General features: G+C 36.0%; 1 protein-coding gene across 19 annotated transcripts in view; it reads left to right on the top strand.

Annotated features, from left to right (window-relative positions):
* The window catches only part of FAM76B (family with sequence similarity 76 member B), a 30,516-nt gene extending 10,152 nt beyond the window's left edge, over positions 1-20,364 (top strand). For 2 of the 19 annotated variants that reach the window (XM_082682650.1, XM_082682660.1), the window contains exons 9-11: positions 2,985-3,086; positions 14,319-14,348; positions 15,436-20,364. In XM_082682650.1, coding sequence (XP_082538776.1) covers positions 2,985-3,086; positions 14,319-14,348; positions 15,436-15,501 — 198 coding nt within the window. In that variant the 3' untranslated portion in view covers positions 15,502-20,364. The other 17 variants (XM_082682656.1, XM_082682655.1, XM_082682661.1 and 14 more) reach the window with 15 other exon arrangements.
* Positions 20,365-21,357: the final 993 nt, after the last annotated feature.

Here is a 21,357-nt window from a genome sequence, read left to right on the forward strand (position 1 = left end):
TTATGCTTGAAAATGCAAGTTTTATTAGACTTCAGTAATTTGGTAATCTTGTGGGTAATTCATATAAGACAAGACACATTATAGGTGAAAATGGTCTTTCAGAATTTTAGTTTTAAGAATTAACTGATTAGAATTATAATAATTTCTGAACATTAGTTTTCAGCAAACCTGTAGCTTAAAAATAAGCCTAATGTCTTAATTTGAAAATGACATATAAATGGGATATCCATTATATAAATTCTTGTGGTTTGAGAAAGTAGTTGAGTTTAGTCTTTGACATGCCAATCGTGTATTTCAATCCAGATCAAATAACTGGTGAAAAGTAGTGCTATGGGAATTTCCTGTGTGGTAGTCTGTGATTAGCAGTAGGTGTCTAAGATCATTTTGTAGGAACCAAGTATACTTCTGAGGACTTTGTCAGTTAGATTAGGAGTGTCAAATATGTTGTCAATTTTGTGAAAAGTTCTAACACTTTCTGTGTGAACTGGAGCAGAATGCTTTCACATATTTGGTCCTTAGTTTTTTTAAAAAATGGAAGTATTAGTACCATCTCAGGAGGTGGTTGTTAGGATTACATGAAATATAAAGTACTTGCTACAGCTCCTGCCATGTATATAGTGCTCATAGCTGCTATTTCTGATGTTGGGTCATCTTTGAGGGTAGAGCCAACTTTTGTACTTGTTTATAGTCTTACACTATAAACTATTCTAGTTTGACTTATTTTAAGTGCCTTCTGCAATAGGAGAACATTAAAAATATTCCTTTCAAAACCATGAATAAGACTTTATTATAATGAATTATCTCTATTTCTGAGTATCCATAATGGTGCTTGAATCTGAGCCTGGCATTTAACAACTTTTGTGTTAAATTTTCCCGTGCCTTAATGGTTAGTAGATTTAAATTTATTTTAATACATTTGTATTTTAGTTTAAGCAAGTTCAATATATGAAATTTAGGATTGACATAAAAATAGAATAGTTAGGAGTATCTTACTTTTCATGGTTCTTTTTGATTAGCAGAATTTTTTGAGTAATGAACTTTTATGGAAATTTGTTTTATGCACAAAATTTTCGAGACACATCTATTGCACAAAGATTTACCTATATTAGCCTAGGAAATCTAGGTAAAATTGAATAACATAGTAAATTTGCTATAAAGTAATAATTCCAAAACCAAGTAGTAATACACTGGAATTTTGACTTTATTAGTTTGGTTTTTTTTTTTCATAGCATGACTCGTCTGTTTTAGTGCAGTTTGTTTAAAGTTTTCTACTTTTGTTAGTATTCCTTTAAAAAAAAAATAATGGGGATAGAAATAAGCAGCGTTGTAAGAAAAATAATAATTCTGAGCCTAAAATGGCTACATATTTGCTATTTTTTCTTGTAATGTAAATCTAAGGCAACCAAGATATTTTCTTAAATTTATCTCTTTATTCAGTGACTTCTAGAGCTAGCCATATATCCTCTAGTGATCGTGAGGATACAAAAATGAGTAAATAAATTGGACACGATCCTTATCTTTCAGAAATTCATAATCTGAAGGCAACACACAGTGGAGTGACCAGAATAATTATCTTAGTTGATCTGATGTGAATTGACATTTCAGAATAGGAATTCCTTTGTAATGTAATAAACAGAGAATTCAGTTATTCTTTGAATTTGGCAAAAGAAAGGGCTTTTATTTGGGCAATAAGAATATAATACACCACGATTTTCTTTGTCTTTTTGCTGTTATATATCTATACAAAAAGAACATGGAGGGGCGCCTGGGTGGCTCAGATGGTTAAGCGTCTGCCTCCAGCACAGGTCATGATCTCTAGGTCCTGGGATCGAGCCCCATGTCAGGCTCCCAGCTCAGTGGGGAGTATGCTTCTCCCTCTCCCTCTGCTCTTCCCCTGCTTGTGCTCTCTCTTTCTCTATCTCTGTATCTCAAATGAATAAATAAAATCTTTTTTCTTTTTTTAAAGATTTTATTTATTTATTTGTCAGAGAGAGAGCGAGCGAGAGCAAGCGAGAGCGAGTACAGGCAGACAGAGTGGCAGGCAGAGTCAGAGGGAGAAGCAGGCTCCCTGCAGAGCAAGGAGCCCGATGTGGGACTCGATCCCAGGATGCTGGGATCATGACCTGAGCTGAAGGCAGCTGCTTAACCAACTGAGCCACCCAGGCGTCCCGAATAAATAAAATCTTAAAACAAAAAACACACAAACCTTTAAAGTTTATATGTAATGAAAACCATTTAAAAATAACCAGAAGCTTTCTTCTCCATGGTTCTGATATGAAATTATATAGTATCAATTTATATTTTAGTTCAAGGTCATAAGGATTTTGCATTTTTATGTATTTCATTGATATTTAAGAAGAAAATGTAGCTTCCTCAAACCACTGGATTTTTTTCCTTACATTTGTCTAAGTTAGCAAAAATTTTAAATTAACTCCCTTTTCTTTCTCATTCCATGTTAGTTTTATTTCTGTACTTTGCTCTCCATTTTACCTCAAGTCTTAGGTGATATTGGATACATAATTCTGGATGTAAATTGTGATATTTTCCTCTTTTGTCATTAAAAGATTATTTTAACCTGAAATCACCTTTAACATTTACTTTGTTTATATATAATATGAAGTATGTTGTAATTGAAGCATTTTTCTGTGGTATAAGCCATTAAACTTTCCTGTTGGCATACCAGTTGCCAAACTCTGTGTCCAGCAAAGCCATTTTTAAATTGAAGCAAAAAAAGGCATCTTCTTAAAAGTTTTACTGACAGTTAAGTATTACCTTAACTTTAAAATATACTATAATAAAATAGAATTTCATTTCACAAAATTTCATTTCTAAATAAGTTATAAAACTCAGGAAGCTGCTAACATCTTCCACTTCTATAATGAATTACGAATTTATAATGAAGGATATTTAAAATAATGTTTGTACATATTTTTTTTTACATATGCACATATATAAATTTATATGCTTATTTTTCTGTTTCTTAGCTAACTGAACTAAAGGCGGACTTTCAGTACCAAGAGTCAAATTTGAGAACAAAGATGAACAGTATGGAAAAAGCTCACAAAGAAACTGTGGAACAACTTCAGGTAAATGACATTGTTTACATGTACTGTTATGCAAGGAAAAAGCTAACCTTGCTTAATTGTAAATAATACTGTTTTAAACTGGTATTGGTATCTCTATTTTATGTGTATTTGGTGCATTTTCAGCTTTAACTTGGACTTTTTAAAGTTTTTTTTTTTTTTTTTTTAATTTGAGAGAGGGAAAGCAGGAACCAGGGGGCATGGGGAGAAGCAGACTCCCTGCTGAGTGGGGAGCCTGAGATCATGACCTGAGCTGGCGGGAGACACTTAACCTGCTGAGCCACCAGGCCACTCTGATTTTAATTTTTTACCATTTCTTAATCCTGTTCCCATTAAGAGTTACTGCTTGAAATCACTTGGTAAGGGGATTGAGTATATTAATTCTGAAAACTTTTGCTTAAACTTGTTATGGGGTTTTCAGAGGAGGATACCAGTGGAGTATGTTTAGTTGATCATTGCATGAAAAACAAAAAATCAAAGATTAGATTCATGAAACTAAGATAAAAATAAGGTCTTTAGTACATTGTACAGTCATTCTTGTATCTTTCCAGATTATGGGAAGGGAGGTGGGTGTACAAAGCCAATTCTCAGGGACCTCAAGTGGAGGAAATTTATGCTACATGCAGTGATGAAAGGCAAAGGAGTGCACTTTAACCTTTGTACTGTGATTTTCAAGGTGCCAAATAGGATTCTGTGTGCTGCAGCAGGGAGCCTCTAGTGATCAAGGCCAAGGCCAGCCTCCCAAGAGTACTGCAAGGTATACTCAGGAGGATTCCAATATACAGAACAACTGAATGGTGAAGCCAAGAGCCACCATAGTGCCAGAGAGGGCAGTATCTGATGTCCGGCATGCAGAGATGGAGAGCATCCAGCAGGGATAGACATTACTCCCTTATTTAAGCCTTTTCCACCTTGTTTTCATAAATTTAGAAATCAGACCACACTAAATTAATTACATGTTCTGTCGATACACATTCTCACATCTGAGGAATTAATCTTTGGGTAACAGGGCTTTTAAACTTTATTAATTTTAAATCTTAAAGCACATAGAGTTTAGACTTAATGGGGGAGTGCAGCTTGGGAAGGAAGGAAATAATACTGCCCTGAGTTTTTGTTTGTTTTTTTCATTGTAAAACCAGGGTATATGTGCTATTCCTGTCTTTTGGTTTGTATTACTCAGACATCTTTGAAGGTAGCTTAAATTGCATGAAGTTGTAAAATGGATTTAGGAACCTGAATTTCAGTTACAGCCCTAGTCTTAACATTGATCTTACAAAGAGTTTTAAAGAGAAACTTTGTGTAGAACCTGGCACATAGTAGGCACTCAAATAATTTGAATGAGTATTGATTTATGGAAGAGTCCATCTGCCTTCTGTCCTGAGAAATTGCCCATATAATTGTCGTTCTTGGACATTATCATATACCAGTATATATTTGCTTTATGATATTCTTATTCTCATTCAGTTATTATTGCTGAATGATTACCTGGCAGCAGAATCTTCTGCCTGATGATCTCTGATTTAGAGTGGTGTAACCAAAACTCTGGAGTAAATCCAGAATCGAGGTAATAGAAAAACTGTGAGCAATACTTAAGTTTATGATAAAACTTAGTATGACTCATTGTCCAGAAGAGCAGTTTGTTTTATTTTGTTGGGGACCTCCTCTTTGACATTTTATCCTGATTGGTATCTTAAGCCTAATAACTCTTCTTGGTCAGTAGCTGAACTTCCATGTAATAGAGTAGCAATGTTTAGATAGAAGTATGACATTTCTAACATGATTTTACGTAGGCTCTCTTATTTGTTCTTTACGATAACTTTGAGTTCCATTTTACAGATGAAATTGGTGGTCACATAATTATTCAGAACTGACATAGAAACCTACATCTTGTGACTCATTAAACTGTACTTTCTCTTGTGTTCCCACCACCTCAGGTCACTCAGGTTTCTGTTCCTTGTTATCAGACCACTTCCCTATATCTTTTGTGTTAATTGCTAGAGACATTCTGTTACAGTTGTGTATCCTCTTTTAACTGTAGTCCCTTCAACCGTGGACTAGTAGGGTTTTCCATTTAGTTGAGTAAACAGAGTTAACTATTTTTCTTACCTGTTATAACAAATAACCCTGTAGCAGAAAATTTACTATGTTCTAATAGTTCTCAAAACATTTTAAACTGTTAAAACCTGAGAAATAAGCAGTGAGCATCACAAGAAAAAAATTGTGCAAAATACCAAAGTAAACAAACAACCTAAGTTGTCTAACAAGAATACCAAATAAAAAATCTACTTTATGTTTAGGAGTGAAGTTAATGAAGGGGGAGAGGAGATTAAGATTTGAGTGCCTGCTATGAATCAGCCTCTGTGTTAGGCTAAGTGTTTTATTTATTTGATTAGTTCTTTCAACTCCTTTTGAGGTGGTGGTGAGGTTTCTGTCTTACGTATGAGAACATAGACTCCAGGTTGCACAGCAGGATCTGTGTTACTCCAGGTAGTCTTTCCTTTAGGTCACTGTTTCTAAACATTTTTAGCTTAATTTGTTAAGAGTTTTAAATTATTTGATTGTTGCAGGGTGTGTAGTAAAGAAGTAATATTAGGATAAAAATTTTAAGTGCATACATATTTAAGTATTGCATTGTAAAATACATTTTTAATGTACCTAAATTAGAGTAACAGACATTTGGACTTATCTCCATTTAACAACTGATACATTTATTTTTCTTAAGGGTTTTTTTCTTATATAATTTATCAGCAAATAAATTTATTAGTGTTGCAGTTAGGAGAGAATATATAAATGCAAATTGAGAATTAGCTGCTAAAAAAGGGGAAAACTGTTCTCAAAATACCTAATGTTTGAGTTCTTGTGTTTCATACTTAGAATATGAAAATTATAAACTTTGATTTTTATGGTTGCTTCTTATTGAAAACCGAGAAAAGATAATTTGAATGCTGTCAATATAAAAAGTTTTGGATAAATATAATTTACAGAGCTGATGGCAATCTCTTTGAGGCACATTTGCAAAGATACCATTTTTTTTATGCCATTCATTAATCTATATTTTAAAATTTCTGTTAAGATTTGTTTTTGGCAAAGAGAGTCTATGGTAGTTATAAATTAAATAACATGGAGCTAAAGGAACTAACAATAAAAAGAAAACAATTTAAAACTATTACACTGACTAGGATTGGTCCCCTGAGTAATAAACCAGATGATCATAAGTGTACTCACTTGACTTACTGCTAATTGCCGGTCATTCACGTTATTTGTCTTCTGAGTTTTCGGACTTTTTAATTTTTTTTTTTTAATGATTTTATTTATTTATTTGACAGAGATATCACAAGTAGGCAGAGAAACAGGCAGAGAGAGAGGGGAAGCAGGCTCCCTGCTGAGCAGAGAGCCCGATATGGGACTCGATCCCAGAACCCTGAGATCACGACCTGAGCCAAAGGCAGAGGCGTAACCCACTGAGGCACCTAGGCACCCTCGGACTTTTTAATTTTTAAAGGAAAACAATATCCTGTTAAATTCTTTGTGATTTTCTAGATTTAAAATTGAAATCAAATTTGAAATTAAATTTTTTTTTTTTTAAAGAGGGTTGGGAACAGAGGGACAGAGGAAGAGGGTGACGAGAACCATAAGCAGGCTCCATGCCCAGCACGGAGTCTGACGTGGGGCTGTATCTCACAACCCCAAGATCATGACCTGAGCTGAAATTAAGAGTCAGATACTTTAAGCAACTGAGCCATCCAAGCACCCCTGAAATTTGAAACTTTTAATTACCCCCTTATTTAATGACTATTGAATAAACAAATGCTGTTAATCAGGCAGACAAACATAAACATGGTTAGATTTGCAAATATGAAATTGTTCTAAGAATATTTGCATTTAGGAGGTATAGGTATTGGGGAGAGTTTGGTTGAAGAAAGGCAGGGGAGTAGAAGTACAAAGCTTTGAAAAAAGGTTTATGTTTCATGAGACTGTTTAAGATGTTATACAGAGAAGGCAGGGTGTTATCTTGCCATACAAAGGCCAAAATTAGAGTAGAAGATGAAACACTGAGGTTAAAAAAAAAAGTCTTATCTAGATAATAAAAAATGTTGAAACTTGTGAAGGAAAATAAATGGTTTCCCTACATAAACAAGAGGAAAAATTTTGTTCCTTTTAGCAGCACTCAGATTCTAATCTATTCTCAATACTTTCCCCATTTTGGCTCAAAAACTCCAACAGAAGTGTTTGGTCTTTAATGTTTTTGTATATATGGAGGGTTCTTATTACCTGGGTTTCCACAGTTAAGAGATCACATAGGGAGACAAAGGCAGTTAAAATATGAAAGTACTCACTTGAAGGTCGCTCTTTACACATTCCTTTTCACTAAACACTGGTGATTGTCCTAGTGCTTTGGCTCAAAGACCGAGTCTTTGGCAGGTGGAACATTTTAATGAAGGGGACATTCAGTTCAGATCAATGGCAAAGTGAAACTTGGAATCTTTGAAAAATAATTTCATCCTTTCACAGATCTGAAAACGATGATGTGTAGATGTTCAAATTACATCAAAGGCAGTACCTAATGACTGCTGTGGCAATTAAACAAAAATGAGATCAGAGAGGAAGAACATTTCTGATGGGTGCTTCAAAAAATTTAGTTGAATAGCATTAAATTGACAGGGTCCCTTTGGCAAAGTGATAAAGTGTGAGTATTTTTACAAAACAGACCTCCTTTGCTTATTCTATAAATAGGTAAATATCAAATAGAAGACTGTAAATTTTGTTGGGCAGTATTCCTCCCAAATCATTATTTGGGTCATTAGTTAGAAAACTTATTTTCATTTTATGTTTTTAAGTTAAAGAGCCAGATATTTTTTTTCCTTATTTAAAATTTGACCCACTCTTATATGGATTGTCTTTAAGTTGCCTTTTTTTTTCATTGATTGTATCTTTGGACAACAGTTACATTAATATCAACATCTACAAAGGGGGCTGATAAGCCAATCTAGAATTTTCCTTCTCCATATGCAGCATTAAAGAGATGAACCTTAATATACCAACTCTTTCATCTGGTCTTAGGGTTTCAATGAAATCTTGTTGTGTAAGTGGAAAGAACGGCATTAAGTAAGTAGTATTCTTCAACATGACCTGATATTTCAAGCATTTTTCATTTTAAATGTTTTTGTCTCCCACAGGCCAAAAACAGGGAACTACTCAAACAGGTCGCAGCATTGTCAAAGGGTAAAAAGTTTGACAAAAGTGGAAGCATACTAACATCTCCTTGAGAAAATAGTTATTCATGCAGTGTTTCTGCTGAAAATGTAAATTTGAGAAAAGTTCTGTGAAGCCCTTAAATTCTGTGTAGTGGAGAAATATTTTTGCACACCAGATGAATTGGCGTGTTTCCTATTCACTTTTATAACTGATATACAGCATTTTTTAAGTTGTAAAACATTCAAATAAAACTTCAACTGGCTTGAAGTTAATTTTTAATGATTTGATATCCAGGAACTTTTTTGCCAGCAATAGTATTAAACACTTGTAAAGGAGTGCATGAGTCGTGCCCTTTATAAAATGCAACATGCAATAATAGAGTGGATGATGGTGTTCAGAAGTCAGAGCAGCAGGGCTTTCGGTTTGTTTTGGTTTTGTTTTTACACTATGCTGATTTCAGATAAACAGTTTTCAATTTAGAAATACAAAAGCTTTTAAACAAGGAAAATGGTAAACACTGGTTTTTTTTGGTAATTGTGTTTTTACTTTGCATCAACATGAATTTAGGAGAAAATCATGGTGCTTTTATTAAATGAACTTCAGAGTATATGTAAATATGTTTTTAAAAGTTACATCATTAACATTAGTTAGTAAACTAGTATTTTCATTATTGGTATAGGAATTAATGTTTATTGTACAGTATCCAAGGTAAAATGTGTTCTGTTTTGTACAAACTACTGTAGATTTTTACTTACAAGTGCCTTTTTGCCACCTAATGTTTTTATTTATAGGAATGCCAATCTTTTGTACATACAGTTTGTTTTAAAATCATGTTTAATAAATGTTTGTATATAAATGCATATGTACAGAAGCCTATTTCAAAAGGAAATCAAAGTTGTTAGTAAAATGTTTGAGATTCCATTAAGAACCGATAATGCATATAGACTCTAGATGATTTTGTGGTTTGTTTCTGTGTGATATGAGAAGCTGTTGGTCACTGAATTCATTGAATTATGTAAAAATACTTCCCCAAAGATTTAATTTTAAATCATTTCTGATAGAGTAATTTTATTTTTTATGTCATACGGCTTCATGTTCATATTTCGTGAGTTACATGTTCTTTATTTTTTCTTTTATAAAAGTTTTTAAAAATTTATAATTTTTCTGCAGTGGTCCATATATCTGCTTTCCTTATAATATGTGGTTATCTAAGTTAATATTTATGTACACCATATTTGATTTGTAAGTTTAAAGCAAATCTGGAAAAATTTAAATAAATCAATCCATGATTATCTTTGAATAAATTGGAATCTACTGTAAGATACAGGCACTATTTATAAGAAAATTATATCAGAGTCTTTAAAATTGTCTATAAAAGGTTAAGTAGGTTGGGATAGGTTATGTAAAGTTATTGACTAATTATTTTCTGATCCATTGGTTTTCAGCCTTTAATGCAATTGATCTCCTTAGTAAATGCAAGTTCAGACTTTCAATTCAATTGTGAAGCATCAGGCAATGCTAGATATACTGTATAGAGTGGGAGAGAGTTCCTTCTCTTGGGAATTTATGGTCAAGGATTAAATTTAAGTAAACTTAATAAATTTATTAGTTTTTAAGTTGTTTATAAACTGATTATAAATGTCAGGTCAAAGATCATCTTTTCTCAGAACACAGGATGGTTATAATAATTGTTTTTAACATAACCAATGTTTCAGGAGATGATTCCTGCAGTTTTTCATTATATGTTGATATCAAATAATTCTTTGTCCAATTGAAAACATTATCTAGGGTAATTTTGAAGTAATATAGCAAAAGATTGAATCAATCAGACTTGACTTGGAAAAATTAAACCAGTTTATTTTTATGAGCTCTTCATGCAATAATCTTCCTAAATTTAGTACTCTCAACAATGATAGATAATGCCTTCTTAACACAGATTTTAATGTTTGCAGGATTTGCTAAATTCATAAGGTAGTCATTACCTTTCTTTGAAATTAATACTTTTATATTCTGGTTTCATAGCCAATAATCAATCCACAGTGCTCATTATAGTTTTAAAACAAACTATGTAATAGTTCTTATAACATGTTGGAGCTGCTACTAAAAACCAAGGTGCCCCTTCCCCTTTTTTAGAAAACAGATTAAAAATTGAAGACTCAGTCTCAGACATTAAGTTTTGTAAATTTTAAGGTTAAAACTTTTTAGGGGCTTCACAGTATTTAGTCCTAATTAAATGCCCTCTCATTATTCCATGACCTTATTTTATAACTTAATTTTTTTGCAATTGTATAAACTAGTAATTGAGTCCCAGTCCTGGATTTGTAGTGTATTGACATAATGAGCTGATATTTAAATGTGGACCTGTAAGGAGATACTATGGTGTGCCGTATTGTGCTTTTTAGCCCGTTTTCAACTATTAATTAGCATTTACCAGTGAGGGTCATTTTGGCCCAGGTTATTTATGTATTAATAGCCTGTGAATATTGCAGTTCTTTTTAGATTGTATTGGTCTAAATATGCATTCTCTGGTGAACCTGGTAAGCTGTTCACATGTATAGACTATTGAAATACTGTACTTGTACACATCTGACTGTTGACATTTTGTACTTTTTTCTAAATCCAATATTTCACAATAAAAACTTGTCAAAATTTTTTCTACTAGTTTCCTGTTGCTTCTGCAACAAATTCCATAACCTTAGTGGCCTAAAACAGCAAAGGTCAATTCTCTGATAGTTCTGGAGACCAGAAGTCCAAAATCAGTTTTACTAAGCTAATGTCAAAGTTGGCAGAGCTGATTCCTTCTGGAGGCTCTGGGGAGAATCTGCTTTCTTGCCTTTTCCAGCTTTTGGAGCTGCATTCCTTGCATTCTTTAGCTCTTTGCCCCTTCCTCCATCTTCAGAGCTAAAAAATTGTAGCATATTCAAATCTCTCTAGCTCTGTCATCATATGGTCTTCTCTTTTTGGTCATGGTATCTCCCTCTGCTCCCTCTAATAAGGACATTATTGGACCCACCTGGATGATCAGGAGTCCTCATATCTCAAATTCTTAGTCACATCTGTTGTCACATAAGGTAACCTATTCATAGAGATTAGAACATGGACATTTCAGGAGACCATTACTGAGCCTCTCATAAGCTTCATCTACATTTTCCCCAGTATGAGGCTTTGAAGTTGACAGATTTGAGAGAATTGGCTCAGGCAAACACATTCATTTTGCTACATGTTCATTAAGACTGCTTTCATTAGCTTTCATTAGCTATTGAGATATTTCAAAGCAATAATAAAGCAAATCAAGCTAGATGTAGTTTTGATTTTACAAACTTTGGAACATGACTAAAACCATGCTATGTTGTTTGATAAAATGAGTTAAAGACCTGATTTATAGACGTTTATGGTCTGTAGACCTAGACCATTATAGTCTGGTTGGGGAGACCATATACATGAAAAAGTATCTGGAACTTTGGTATTAGGAAGGGCAATAAGAAGCTGATAGCTTTTAGCAAGGGCATCCTAAGAATTGTGGGAAATGTTAGTCTAAGTCATTGTTTTCTCAAACTTGAGCATGCATCAGTCATAGTCTTGAGTGTATGAGTTTGCAATTGGTCCCAAGAATCTGCATCTCTCAGTTACCAGGTAATGCTAATGCTAATGCTATTGCTTCTGACCCAGAACACATACTCTGAGAACAAGTGGGATATAAAAAAGGCATGAAAGATTGAAGGGCTAAAGAGTAGAGGCTATTTTGAGAAGAACTGGGGAGTGAACTTGGAAAAATTATTTGGAGCTGTATTTTCAAGGCAGTTTGGGAAGACTACTAGAGTTTTGAAAAGGAAATGATGTAAGACCAAATACTGAACATGTTGAGAAGAGCACTACAGGCCATTTTCTCCACCTGCTTTATCTTGTAGCCAAGGAAGTGGAGCAGGAAGTGGTAAATGAGTATGGACTTTTATTAATGCCCTGACATTTTCCAAAAAGAATTGAGGTAACTTGGTTCAAGTGACTTGTGCCTAGGTAGTTTGCCACACAAAATCAGTATTAAGGAGGTGTGTGTGTAGTCGTCCTCTCAGACATAGCTAAGAGGTTGAGGATGATGAGAATCATCAGTTGGATGTCAGTTGGATAGGACAAGCTTATGGGCTGAGAAAAACTTCCCTTCTAAACAATGTCTTAGTATATAAGGTGCAGAATTTGTTGTTTTTTTTTTTTTTAAGATTTTATTTATTTATTTGACAGAGAGAAATCACAAGTACACTGAGAGGCAGGCAGAGAGAGAGAGAGAAGGAAGCAGGCTCCCTGCTGAGCAGAGAGCCCGATGAGGGACTCGATCCCAGGACCCTGAGATCACGACCCGAGCCGAAGGCAGTGGCTTAACCCACTGAGCCACCCAGGCGCCCCAGAATTTGTTTTTTTATTGACAAGAGGATAGTAGATGACAAGCCCTATGGCTTTTCTCTCATGTTTGGTGCTGCCATGACTGCTTTTGAAATTGTGCTAGTCACCACTTCTCAAGAAAAATGCAATCTGAGAAGTTAAATGATTAGAGTGTTGAAAACTGTATTTTGACTAAAATGATTGACTTTTTCTAAAACAAGAAAAAAGCAACAACTGTAAAGAAACTGGGCCAGAGGAATAAATATATCATTCATAGGGTAAATGCAGATGGTTTTTAACCATGCGAAAAAATGACCTTACTCGTAATAAAAGAAAATTCAGAAAAATTTAAAAGTGTATGGAGTTAACTATTTGTCACCTATAGGTTTGGAAAATTCCAAATCTGACAACATACTTTGTTGACACAGTTGTGGGGAAACAGACACTCTTTGACATTTCTAATGGCCATTGCCAAATAGTCCTGTGGAGTTTTAATAAATGGCAGCAATACATATACATTTATACTTCGATCTTGCAATCCAATATCTAGGAATTGGTCCCAAACATACTCTTAACAAAAATGCAAAGACATATGCACAACTCAAAATTATTTGGAATAGCAGAAACAGAAAACAGTTGAGATTAAGGGGTTGGTAAAAAAAAAAAAAAAAAAAAAAAAAAAACAACTTTGGGACATCCATATAATGAATCTATTTAGCCATAGAATTGACTCAGCTACTCCACAGTACATTTGTTGAAGTGAGAAAAGCAAAGGAGAAGAAAGTATGTTAAGGGGAGGGCTACACCCACATACATACACAAAAGTATCTGCTTATAGTTTTTAAAAACTGAAAACCATAATTGTTTAAAAATGGTTACAAATAAGGGGTGAGGGAGAAAATGTGTTGGAGGGGACAGTGTTAGAAATTAGAGATCTTTGAACATAATTTTTATTGATTTGACTTTGGAGTCATTGAGATACTGTTAAAAATTATAAAATAAAACAATCTTTAAATTTATTTTTTTTCTAGTTGAGTATAGTTGACACGATGTTACATTAGTTTCAGGTATATGGCATAGTAATTTGACAAGTTTATGCATTATGCTGTCTATCCTCCCCTCACCATCTAACACTATCGCAATATCATGGACTATATTCCCCATGCTGTACCTTTTAGTTCCATGACTTATTCATTCCATAACTGGAAACCTGTACCCTCTACTTCCATTCACTCATGAAGTAAAAGTCAAAAAGAAAAGAAAAGAAACAGATGTACCTAAGACAGCCAGTTGGTGCCATAACCACACAGAGGACTATTCTAATTGCCATAAAATGCAATAGTTTGTACCTCCTTAGTGGGATATATTCTAACGTTAAAAAAAAAGGTTAAAAAATTTGAAAAAAAAAAAAAAAAAAAAAAAAAACCCTGGAAGAATAATCTTATGCTGTTGACAATAATCAGTGTTGGTGGCAGTGTCAATATTGTTATTCTGTAATTATGGTGTGGGGTAAAGTTTTGTGGGATAAAGCAAGTGAAAAATTATGTAATCTGTTATTTCTATTATTTATATAAATATATATAATATATATATTATTTATTTCTATTATTATTTATTTATATAAATAATAGAAATAATATTTCTATTATTTCATTTGTCACTCAGGCCTGGAATTCTTGGCTAAAGAGAAGAGAGGTAAATTTAGTAAAATCTGTGTCATGCTCTTAATTAGAGTTATCAGTATAAACTCAAGATATTTTCTCTAAGAAAAACAAATGTACATATTTAGTGGGAAAAGTATGTACCATCTTATGCCAGATAGTAAGAAAGCTTTCAAAGACTATTTAGTACGCTCTCAAAAAGACTCAAGGCAATTGGAAGATTGTACAATTGAATGAGCATCAGTATAGGAAATCCTAACTACAATGCATTGAAACATTGAATATGTTTTAAATACCTGAATTCAGAATGATACTAAATAGACAAATACACCACATGAGAAACAAAGCACTAATTGCTCACCATTAGAGGATGCTAGTGAGCTAACTCGTTATTTTAAAAATTGGTAAATAAACAGAGAAGAATCAGTATTTCCTATGGTTCTCATACAAACTATCTCTGGGTAAGTGAGGAGTAAATGAGGAATACAATCGCTCTGAAAAAGCATTCCCAGCTAATAAGTGAAAAAGGAATGATGAAATTACAATATCTCCATTTTGCAACTTCTAATAAATTGATGGAATAATAAGCATTGCCCATGCTTAGGGCAGCTGCTAAAAATACAGAGACGCATTCTTTTTTTTTTTTTTTTTAAAGATCTTATTTATTTATTTGACAGACGGAGATCACAAGTAGGCAGAGAAGCAGGCAGAAAGAGGAGAAAGCAGGCTCCCAGCTGAGCAGAGAGCCTGATGCGGGGCTCGATCCCAGAACCCTGGGATCATGACTTGAGCCGAAGGCAGAGGTTTTAACCCACTGAGCCACCCAGGCGCCCCAGAGATGCATTCTTTTTTTTTTTTTTTTTTTTAAGATTTATTTATTTATTTGACAGAGAGAGATTACAAGTAGGCAGAGAGGCAGGCAGAGAGAGAGAGGAAGAAGCAGGCTCCCTGCTGAGCAGAGAGCCCGATGCGGGACTCGATCCCAGGACCCCGAGATCATGACCCGAGCCGAAGGCAGCGGCCTAACCCACTGAGCCACCCAGGCGCCCCCCAGAGATGCATTCTTAACACCCCATGCTTTCTGATCGAGGAACATACTGCTACCCATATTTTTTTTCCAGAAAAGAATCAAACCTAGATCTGATCAAACATGTACCAGTTTACAGGAAATAGGACAGAGATCATGATGAATGACACCGAAGGCACGCAATTTGGCATATTGTTTCTTCAGTAAGTTGCAAGGGGAAAAAATTGATGGAGCAAGAGGGACTTAGGGGATGCCAACCAATCACAACGTATAGACCTGGAATCGAAGAAATTTAAAAACAGAAGAAAAATGTTTTTAATCATTTATGATGCAACTGGAAATTTAAATGCTGTTTCTTTAATGACATTAAGGAATTATTAACTTTTGAATAATGGTGGTATAGCTATGTATAATTTTTTATTGAGATATAATTAGCATATAATGCCAGTATCAGTTATACAACATAATAATTAGATATTTGTGTAATTGGCAAATATTTTTAATTGTTTAAGCAGTCCTAGAGACATCTACGAAAATACAATGAAATATCGTGATGTTCGATATTATTCAAAATAATATAGGGCAGAAGGTGGATGGGACTATACATGAAGCAGGACTGGCTGTGAGTGGTTCTTGGAACTGAGGAATCGGTGTACGGCAGTTCTTCACACTCTTCAGTTCAACTTTATGTAAGTTCTTCTCATAATGAAAAGTAACATCGCCAACACCATCACCCCTGCCAAATTCTAGCTCACCGTAAAAACACAGGCTCCACCATGGGTGCCTGGGTGACTCAGGTCAAGATCCCTGCTCAGCGGGAAGCCTGCTTTTCCCCTTTCCCTCTGCCTACCACTCTCCCTGCTTGTTCTCTCTCTCCCTGTCAAATAAATAAAATCTTAAAAAAATACACATAGGCTCACTAGAAAAAGAAAAAAATAGGGGCAGTACAAAAAAGAGTAGAAATAAAGGGGAAAAAAGACAAGACCATGCACTCACAATTCTACTGAATTTTCTTTTGTACATTTCTTTTGGCATTATTCATGAGTAATGGCTACTATCACTTCACAATATTATTTTGATTCCTGATTCCACCCTACACTTCCTAGATAAGCACATAGAATACTACCTATAAGCTAATGACTCCCAAATCCGTATGCACAGCCTGGATCTCTCCCCTAACTTCCCAGACTATATCTATCCAATGCAGCTTGGCATCTCGTTCAGGTGCCTGAAAAGCCTCTCAAGAATGTAACATGCCCAAATTGTGTGTTCCTGATCTACACGCCTAAGTCCAAACAACCCCCCCCCCCCGCCAGCTGCTCTTGCTGTCTCCCACCTCATGGCAACTCAATTCTGGTTGTTCAGCCTAAAAGCCTTGATATCACCTCTGACTTTCCTCTCTCTCACTCCATATCCATTCCTTCAAACTTTGGGTCAGCTTTTAACTTCGAAGTATGTTGAGAATTTGACCATTTTTCATTATCTCCATCCCTACTGGGTGTCTCTGTTGCCCACAGGCCTGTCTCAACAGAGAAGCCGAGAGCGATCTTAGTAAATGATGTCATGTTATTGTCAGGTCAGCTATTCGACGGTTCTCAACTGGGTGCTGTTTTGCTTCCTTGGGGACATTTAGCAATGTCTGTAGACATTTTTCATTATCAGGACCGATGGTCAGTGGTGGGGGGTGGGTTGAGTGCCTCTGATGTCAACTAAGTGGAGGTCAGAGATGCTGCTAAACATCCTATAATGCACAGAACACCAACCCCCCCCTCCCAACAGAATTATCCAGCCTCAAATGCCACTAATGCTGAGGTTGAGAAAACGTGGGCCACTCAAAAGCCTAAAATGGTTTTTGCATCTCTACTCTTACAGTGGCCTAAAAAGATTTGACCTTAACACAAGTCTTTCTGCTACAGTACAGCTTTTATCGCCCACCAGTGAAAGCAGCTGTTACTACTTCTTTAATTCCGTGAATTAAATATTAAAGAACTGAAATATACTAAAGATTTTACGGTTTCTACTTAAATAAATTTCTACTCATGACCACTAGGTGGAGCACTTTACTGCTAAATAATACCACAGCGCACTTGAGGAAAGGCGGTGGGAGTCCCTGTGATAAGAGCAAGCATTACTCCTTAACTACCCTTTGTAAGAAGTTTTGTTGTATAGGATAAGACGCAATTGTTTTTCACAATTCCACCGTACAATTCTTTAATTCAGTCAATGGATTAGCTCACACACACACAAAAGGAGTTTAAAATTGTCTTTATACAGGCTGTTTTTGAATTTAGAAGTATTATTTTTAAAAGAGTTGCTTAAAATTTGTCTTGAATTGTTGTGCACATTTCTCTTTCTCTTTAAATCCAGTCCCACTTTTGCACTAAGCACAACATATGTTTGGCCCTTCCTCCTCCTAATTCTAAGGGAGTTCCTGCACTCAGTATAAACTAAAGTAACTTCTAAGTCAAAAGACCACCATCTCCTACTAAGCTGTGTCTCTGAGAGGTTTGACAGGACACGGCAGAGATGGTGTTGACTATGTCCTGGTCTCCATGCAACGGTAAATGAAGGGCTGGGATTTGGAGTACCCCTGGGGCTGGAATGGTAGGCTCTCTACGTCGAGCTGTTACATGTATTGAATGGTTCCAAAATGATCATTTCTTTGTAGATTTTGCTCATTTTTGCACATTTCATGTGACATGGATTTTTCTTTGAAAGGGTGATTAAAGCCTCCCTTCTTTAGTAATGGCACAGCTCTGCCAGGTCTCAGGAACCTATATGAGCTGGGCCATTCCTCTACTGAAAGCTCCTCTTTTTATACTCTCAATTGTCAAGGCAGCAAGAAAAATCATTTCTCCTTTGCCTAGAAAACAACCAACTAAACTGCTAATGGAATCTACATTCTTATTACTTTACATCATTTTCACATTATCTTAAGTTCTTTTCTAAGATAAATTTCATTACTGTAAGTTGATGGTTCAAAAATGGCTGTAGGAATTCAGATACTTATTTTAGAAATCATTCCCAAGTACTTTTTAAAAGGACTGAAAGGCGTTTTATATAATGTTTTCTTTTTATCACCTTGTGATTCCTTGAAACATAATAGCACTGAGCAAACAGGAGCCACATATAAGCCTCTGTTGTCATTGGCTGCCTGCTCCTATGGTTACCAAGATGGGCCCACGATGCCCGATCATCTATGTCAGTGAAGTGGCCTGGTTCCTAGACTATAAATATCTGTGTGGCTGTACAGAGTAAAGGGAGGAAAGGGCATTTGACAGTATTTAGTCTCTCCTTTAAGTAAAGAAATAGGAGGATATTGTGATACAAATTATTTTTAAAATGTAAAGCACTGTATGTTTTGTGTGTTTTTTAAATAACTGTGTTCTCAATCCACATGTCCCAAAGTACCTTTTGGAAGCATTTGCAAAGGAGTGCAAAGCAAACATTTGAATTTGGAATTGGGTGATGAATTCAGCTTGAGCACACAGATCATTTGGGACAGGACATGAGATCGAAAATCACAACTGAGACATGAAGACCTGATAGATAGCAGATTCCAGACTGAGATGGGCCACCCTTGGGGATTTGTGAAAAGGACATACCTGGAAACCCGGGACACAATTCTTAAACCCCTGGCCAACGCTGAAGGTCTAAAAAGGTTGAGGATAGTACCTAGGAGAAGATTTGTTTGGAGACAGCTGAGCTAAAAGCTTTTCATCTTAATCCAGGGAAGGGCTTTAGTGTGCAATTCCCCAAAAAGAGGATCCTTAGTGAGTTCACGTGAAGAGCTTGACATGTTCCCTGCCATTGTGGGGACAAAATGGACCTGTGCCTGACTTCCAACACCTGGTAGCCATAGCTGGCTTGCCTAGCTTCTCTGACGGCACCAACAAAGGAAATGTTGCTATATCAAGATTAATTTCCATTCTCAGAGATTCTTGGGTCAAGGATGTATGAGTATTTTCAGTTGTGGGAAATGTGATTCAGCCAGCTTGGCGCTGTTCCAAATTTTGCCCAAGAGAGCTGCTTTGGGTGGGTGGAAAAAGCAGTGAGGGGAGTCCTGCAAAGACTCTTCATTGAATAGTCAAAAGAAAAACCTGGGCTTTGAGGACACACCGTGAACCACAGGAAAATACCTTGCCCAGATCGTGGAAAGTACAATGAAAAGTTCCAGTGACATGGAAGCAGATCTCAAAAGAACTTTAATGAAAGCACCAACTTGGCCACAGCTACCCATCCCATTATAAGAGAAGACATCAGCTCTAAACATTTGCCAGATGCAGAGAGAGACAGACTGTCTTATAATGATGACACTAAAAACTCCCACTTTGCTTATTGCCCTTGTATCTCCCTTCTTGGATACTGGCTGGGTCAGAAACGCTGGCAGGCTGCAGAAGAGGACACATGCTAAGTAGGGGGAAAGAAGAATCCTGATCTCTCTACTGACTGCAAACGGCTCGCCCACAGCAGTCTGCAGCTGGAGAAGAAAAGACATGTTAACTTTAAAATTGTGAAGTTTTCATGAATATGTATAGGTGTGATAGTTGTCTCCAAAATTTAACCCATGAATCACACCTTCCAGTATTCACATCCTTGGGTATTCCTCTCCTACACTGAATATGGGAGGGCTCGGGGTCTCCCTTTAAGGAACAGAATGCAAAGGCAGTGGTTCTTTGCCAGTTTGGGGCCTAAGCTTTAAGAATTTCTGGCAGTTTCCAGGGTTGTGTTCTCAGGGAGTCCCTTCTGTAAGAAGGCTATTTATGCTGCTAAGGAGACCATGTGGAAAGGCCACATGGAAAGGAAAAGTCTGGAGAAGGAAAGCAAGCCAGCTGTTTCACTCAAGTTTAAGGTCAATCTTATTTCGTCTCTATCTATACCCAATTCTCCCCAATTACCTTGAATCTCAAATCCTTCATCATGTAATTTCATTTATAAATATTTGAGTGTGTATCTCTCGATGAAAAAGGTTTGAAAAACATAACTCTTAATGCCATTTTCATTAAAAGTTTATAACTTCTTAGTGTGATTAGTATCCGTGTTCAAATTTTCCCAATCATTTTTCACTAAAATTAAGATCTATATAAGACCCACACAGAATTTTACCAGAGTTGAGCCTGCAAAAGAATATACTCACCAATACTGAGTGGGTCCACCCCACAGAGGTCTTACCAGGCTCAGAACCAGGCGTCGGGTACTGGGGAGGTTGGGAATGAGGCTCAGGGCTGAGAATAAGAAGACTGTTTGAAGGTCTCTAGCCAAGAAAAGAAAATTTGAGTTGAGAACTCAGCCATATCCAATATCGTGTGTAGCTAGGGTGAGAGATAAGAAAGCAGGGAGTGAGGGAGAGTCCACGTTCAGGAAATCTAGCGACTCCCTTCCAGCCACTCTCCCTGTCCTGCTTCTAGGCTATCAGAGCCTGAGAATGAATAAAACAGGAGAGACAAAAGGGACTAGGAAACACACACAGCAGGTGTGGTATGTTAAACATATCAGATACTCTAGATGGGAGAAAGCTGGTGGTTGCCAACATAGCCAAGAGACAATAGGGGAAATGGAAGTGCCTGGAAACGGTGCCAACAATGAGGCCTCACTCTGCAGGGTCCAGGAAAGGCTGGGGACCTGAAGGCAGGGTGCGAACAGCTTTATGAAGATAGATTGAAATTTAGGCTATTTGAACCCTTCTCCCATCTTCATAAAACCTGGCACCTAGAGGTTTATTTTCCAGAAAAATTGGAACCAAGGCACTCTGGACTTAATGATGATGGGTATAGCCTGGGGTCAGAGAGGGTCACTTTTCTAGCAATAGCGATTCTATAAAATTCTTCACAACAGATGGTAAGATTTCCATCTGTTTAGCTGGTCTCCCGAATCACGGACAGTCAATGTATGGCCCTGAGGTAGGAGTTTGGGAGAATTTAGCTCTCTAAAGGAAACAAGCATGATGAGACCTGGGGTGATTATTAATGTTATATATAACGAACCACTACAAAATTTAGTGGCATAAAACATAAAC

Source organism: Mustela nivalis (assembly GCF_964662115.1).
Source record: "Mustela nivalis genome assembly, chromosome: 9".
Lineage (NCBI taxonomy): Eukaryota > Metazoa > Chordata > Mammalia > Carnivora > Mustelidae > Mustela > Mustela nivalis.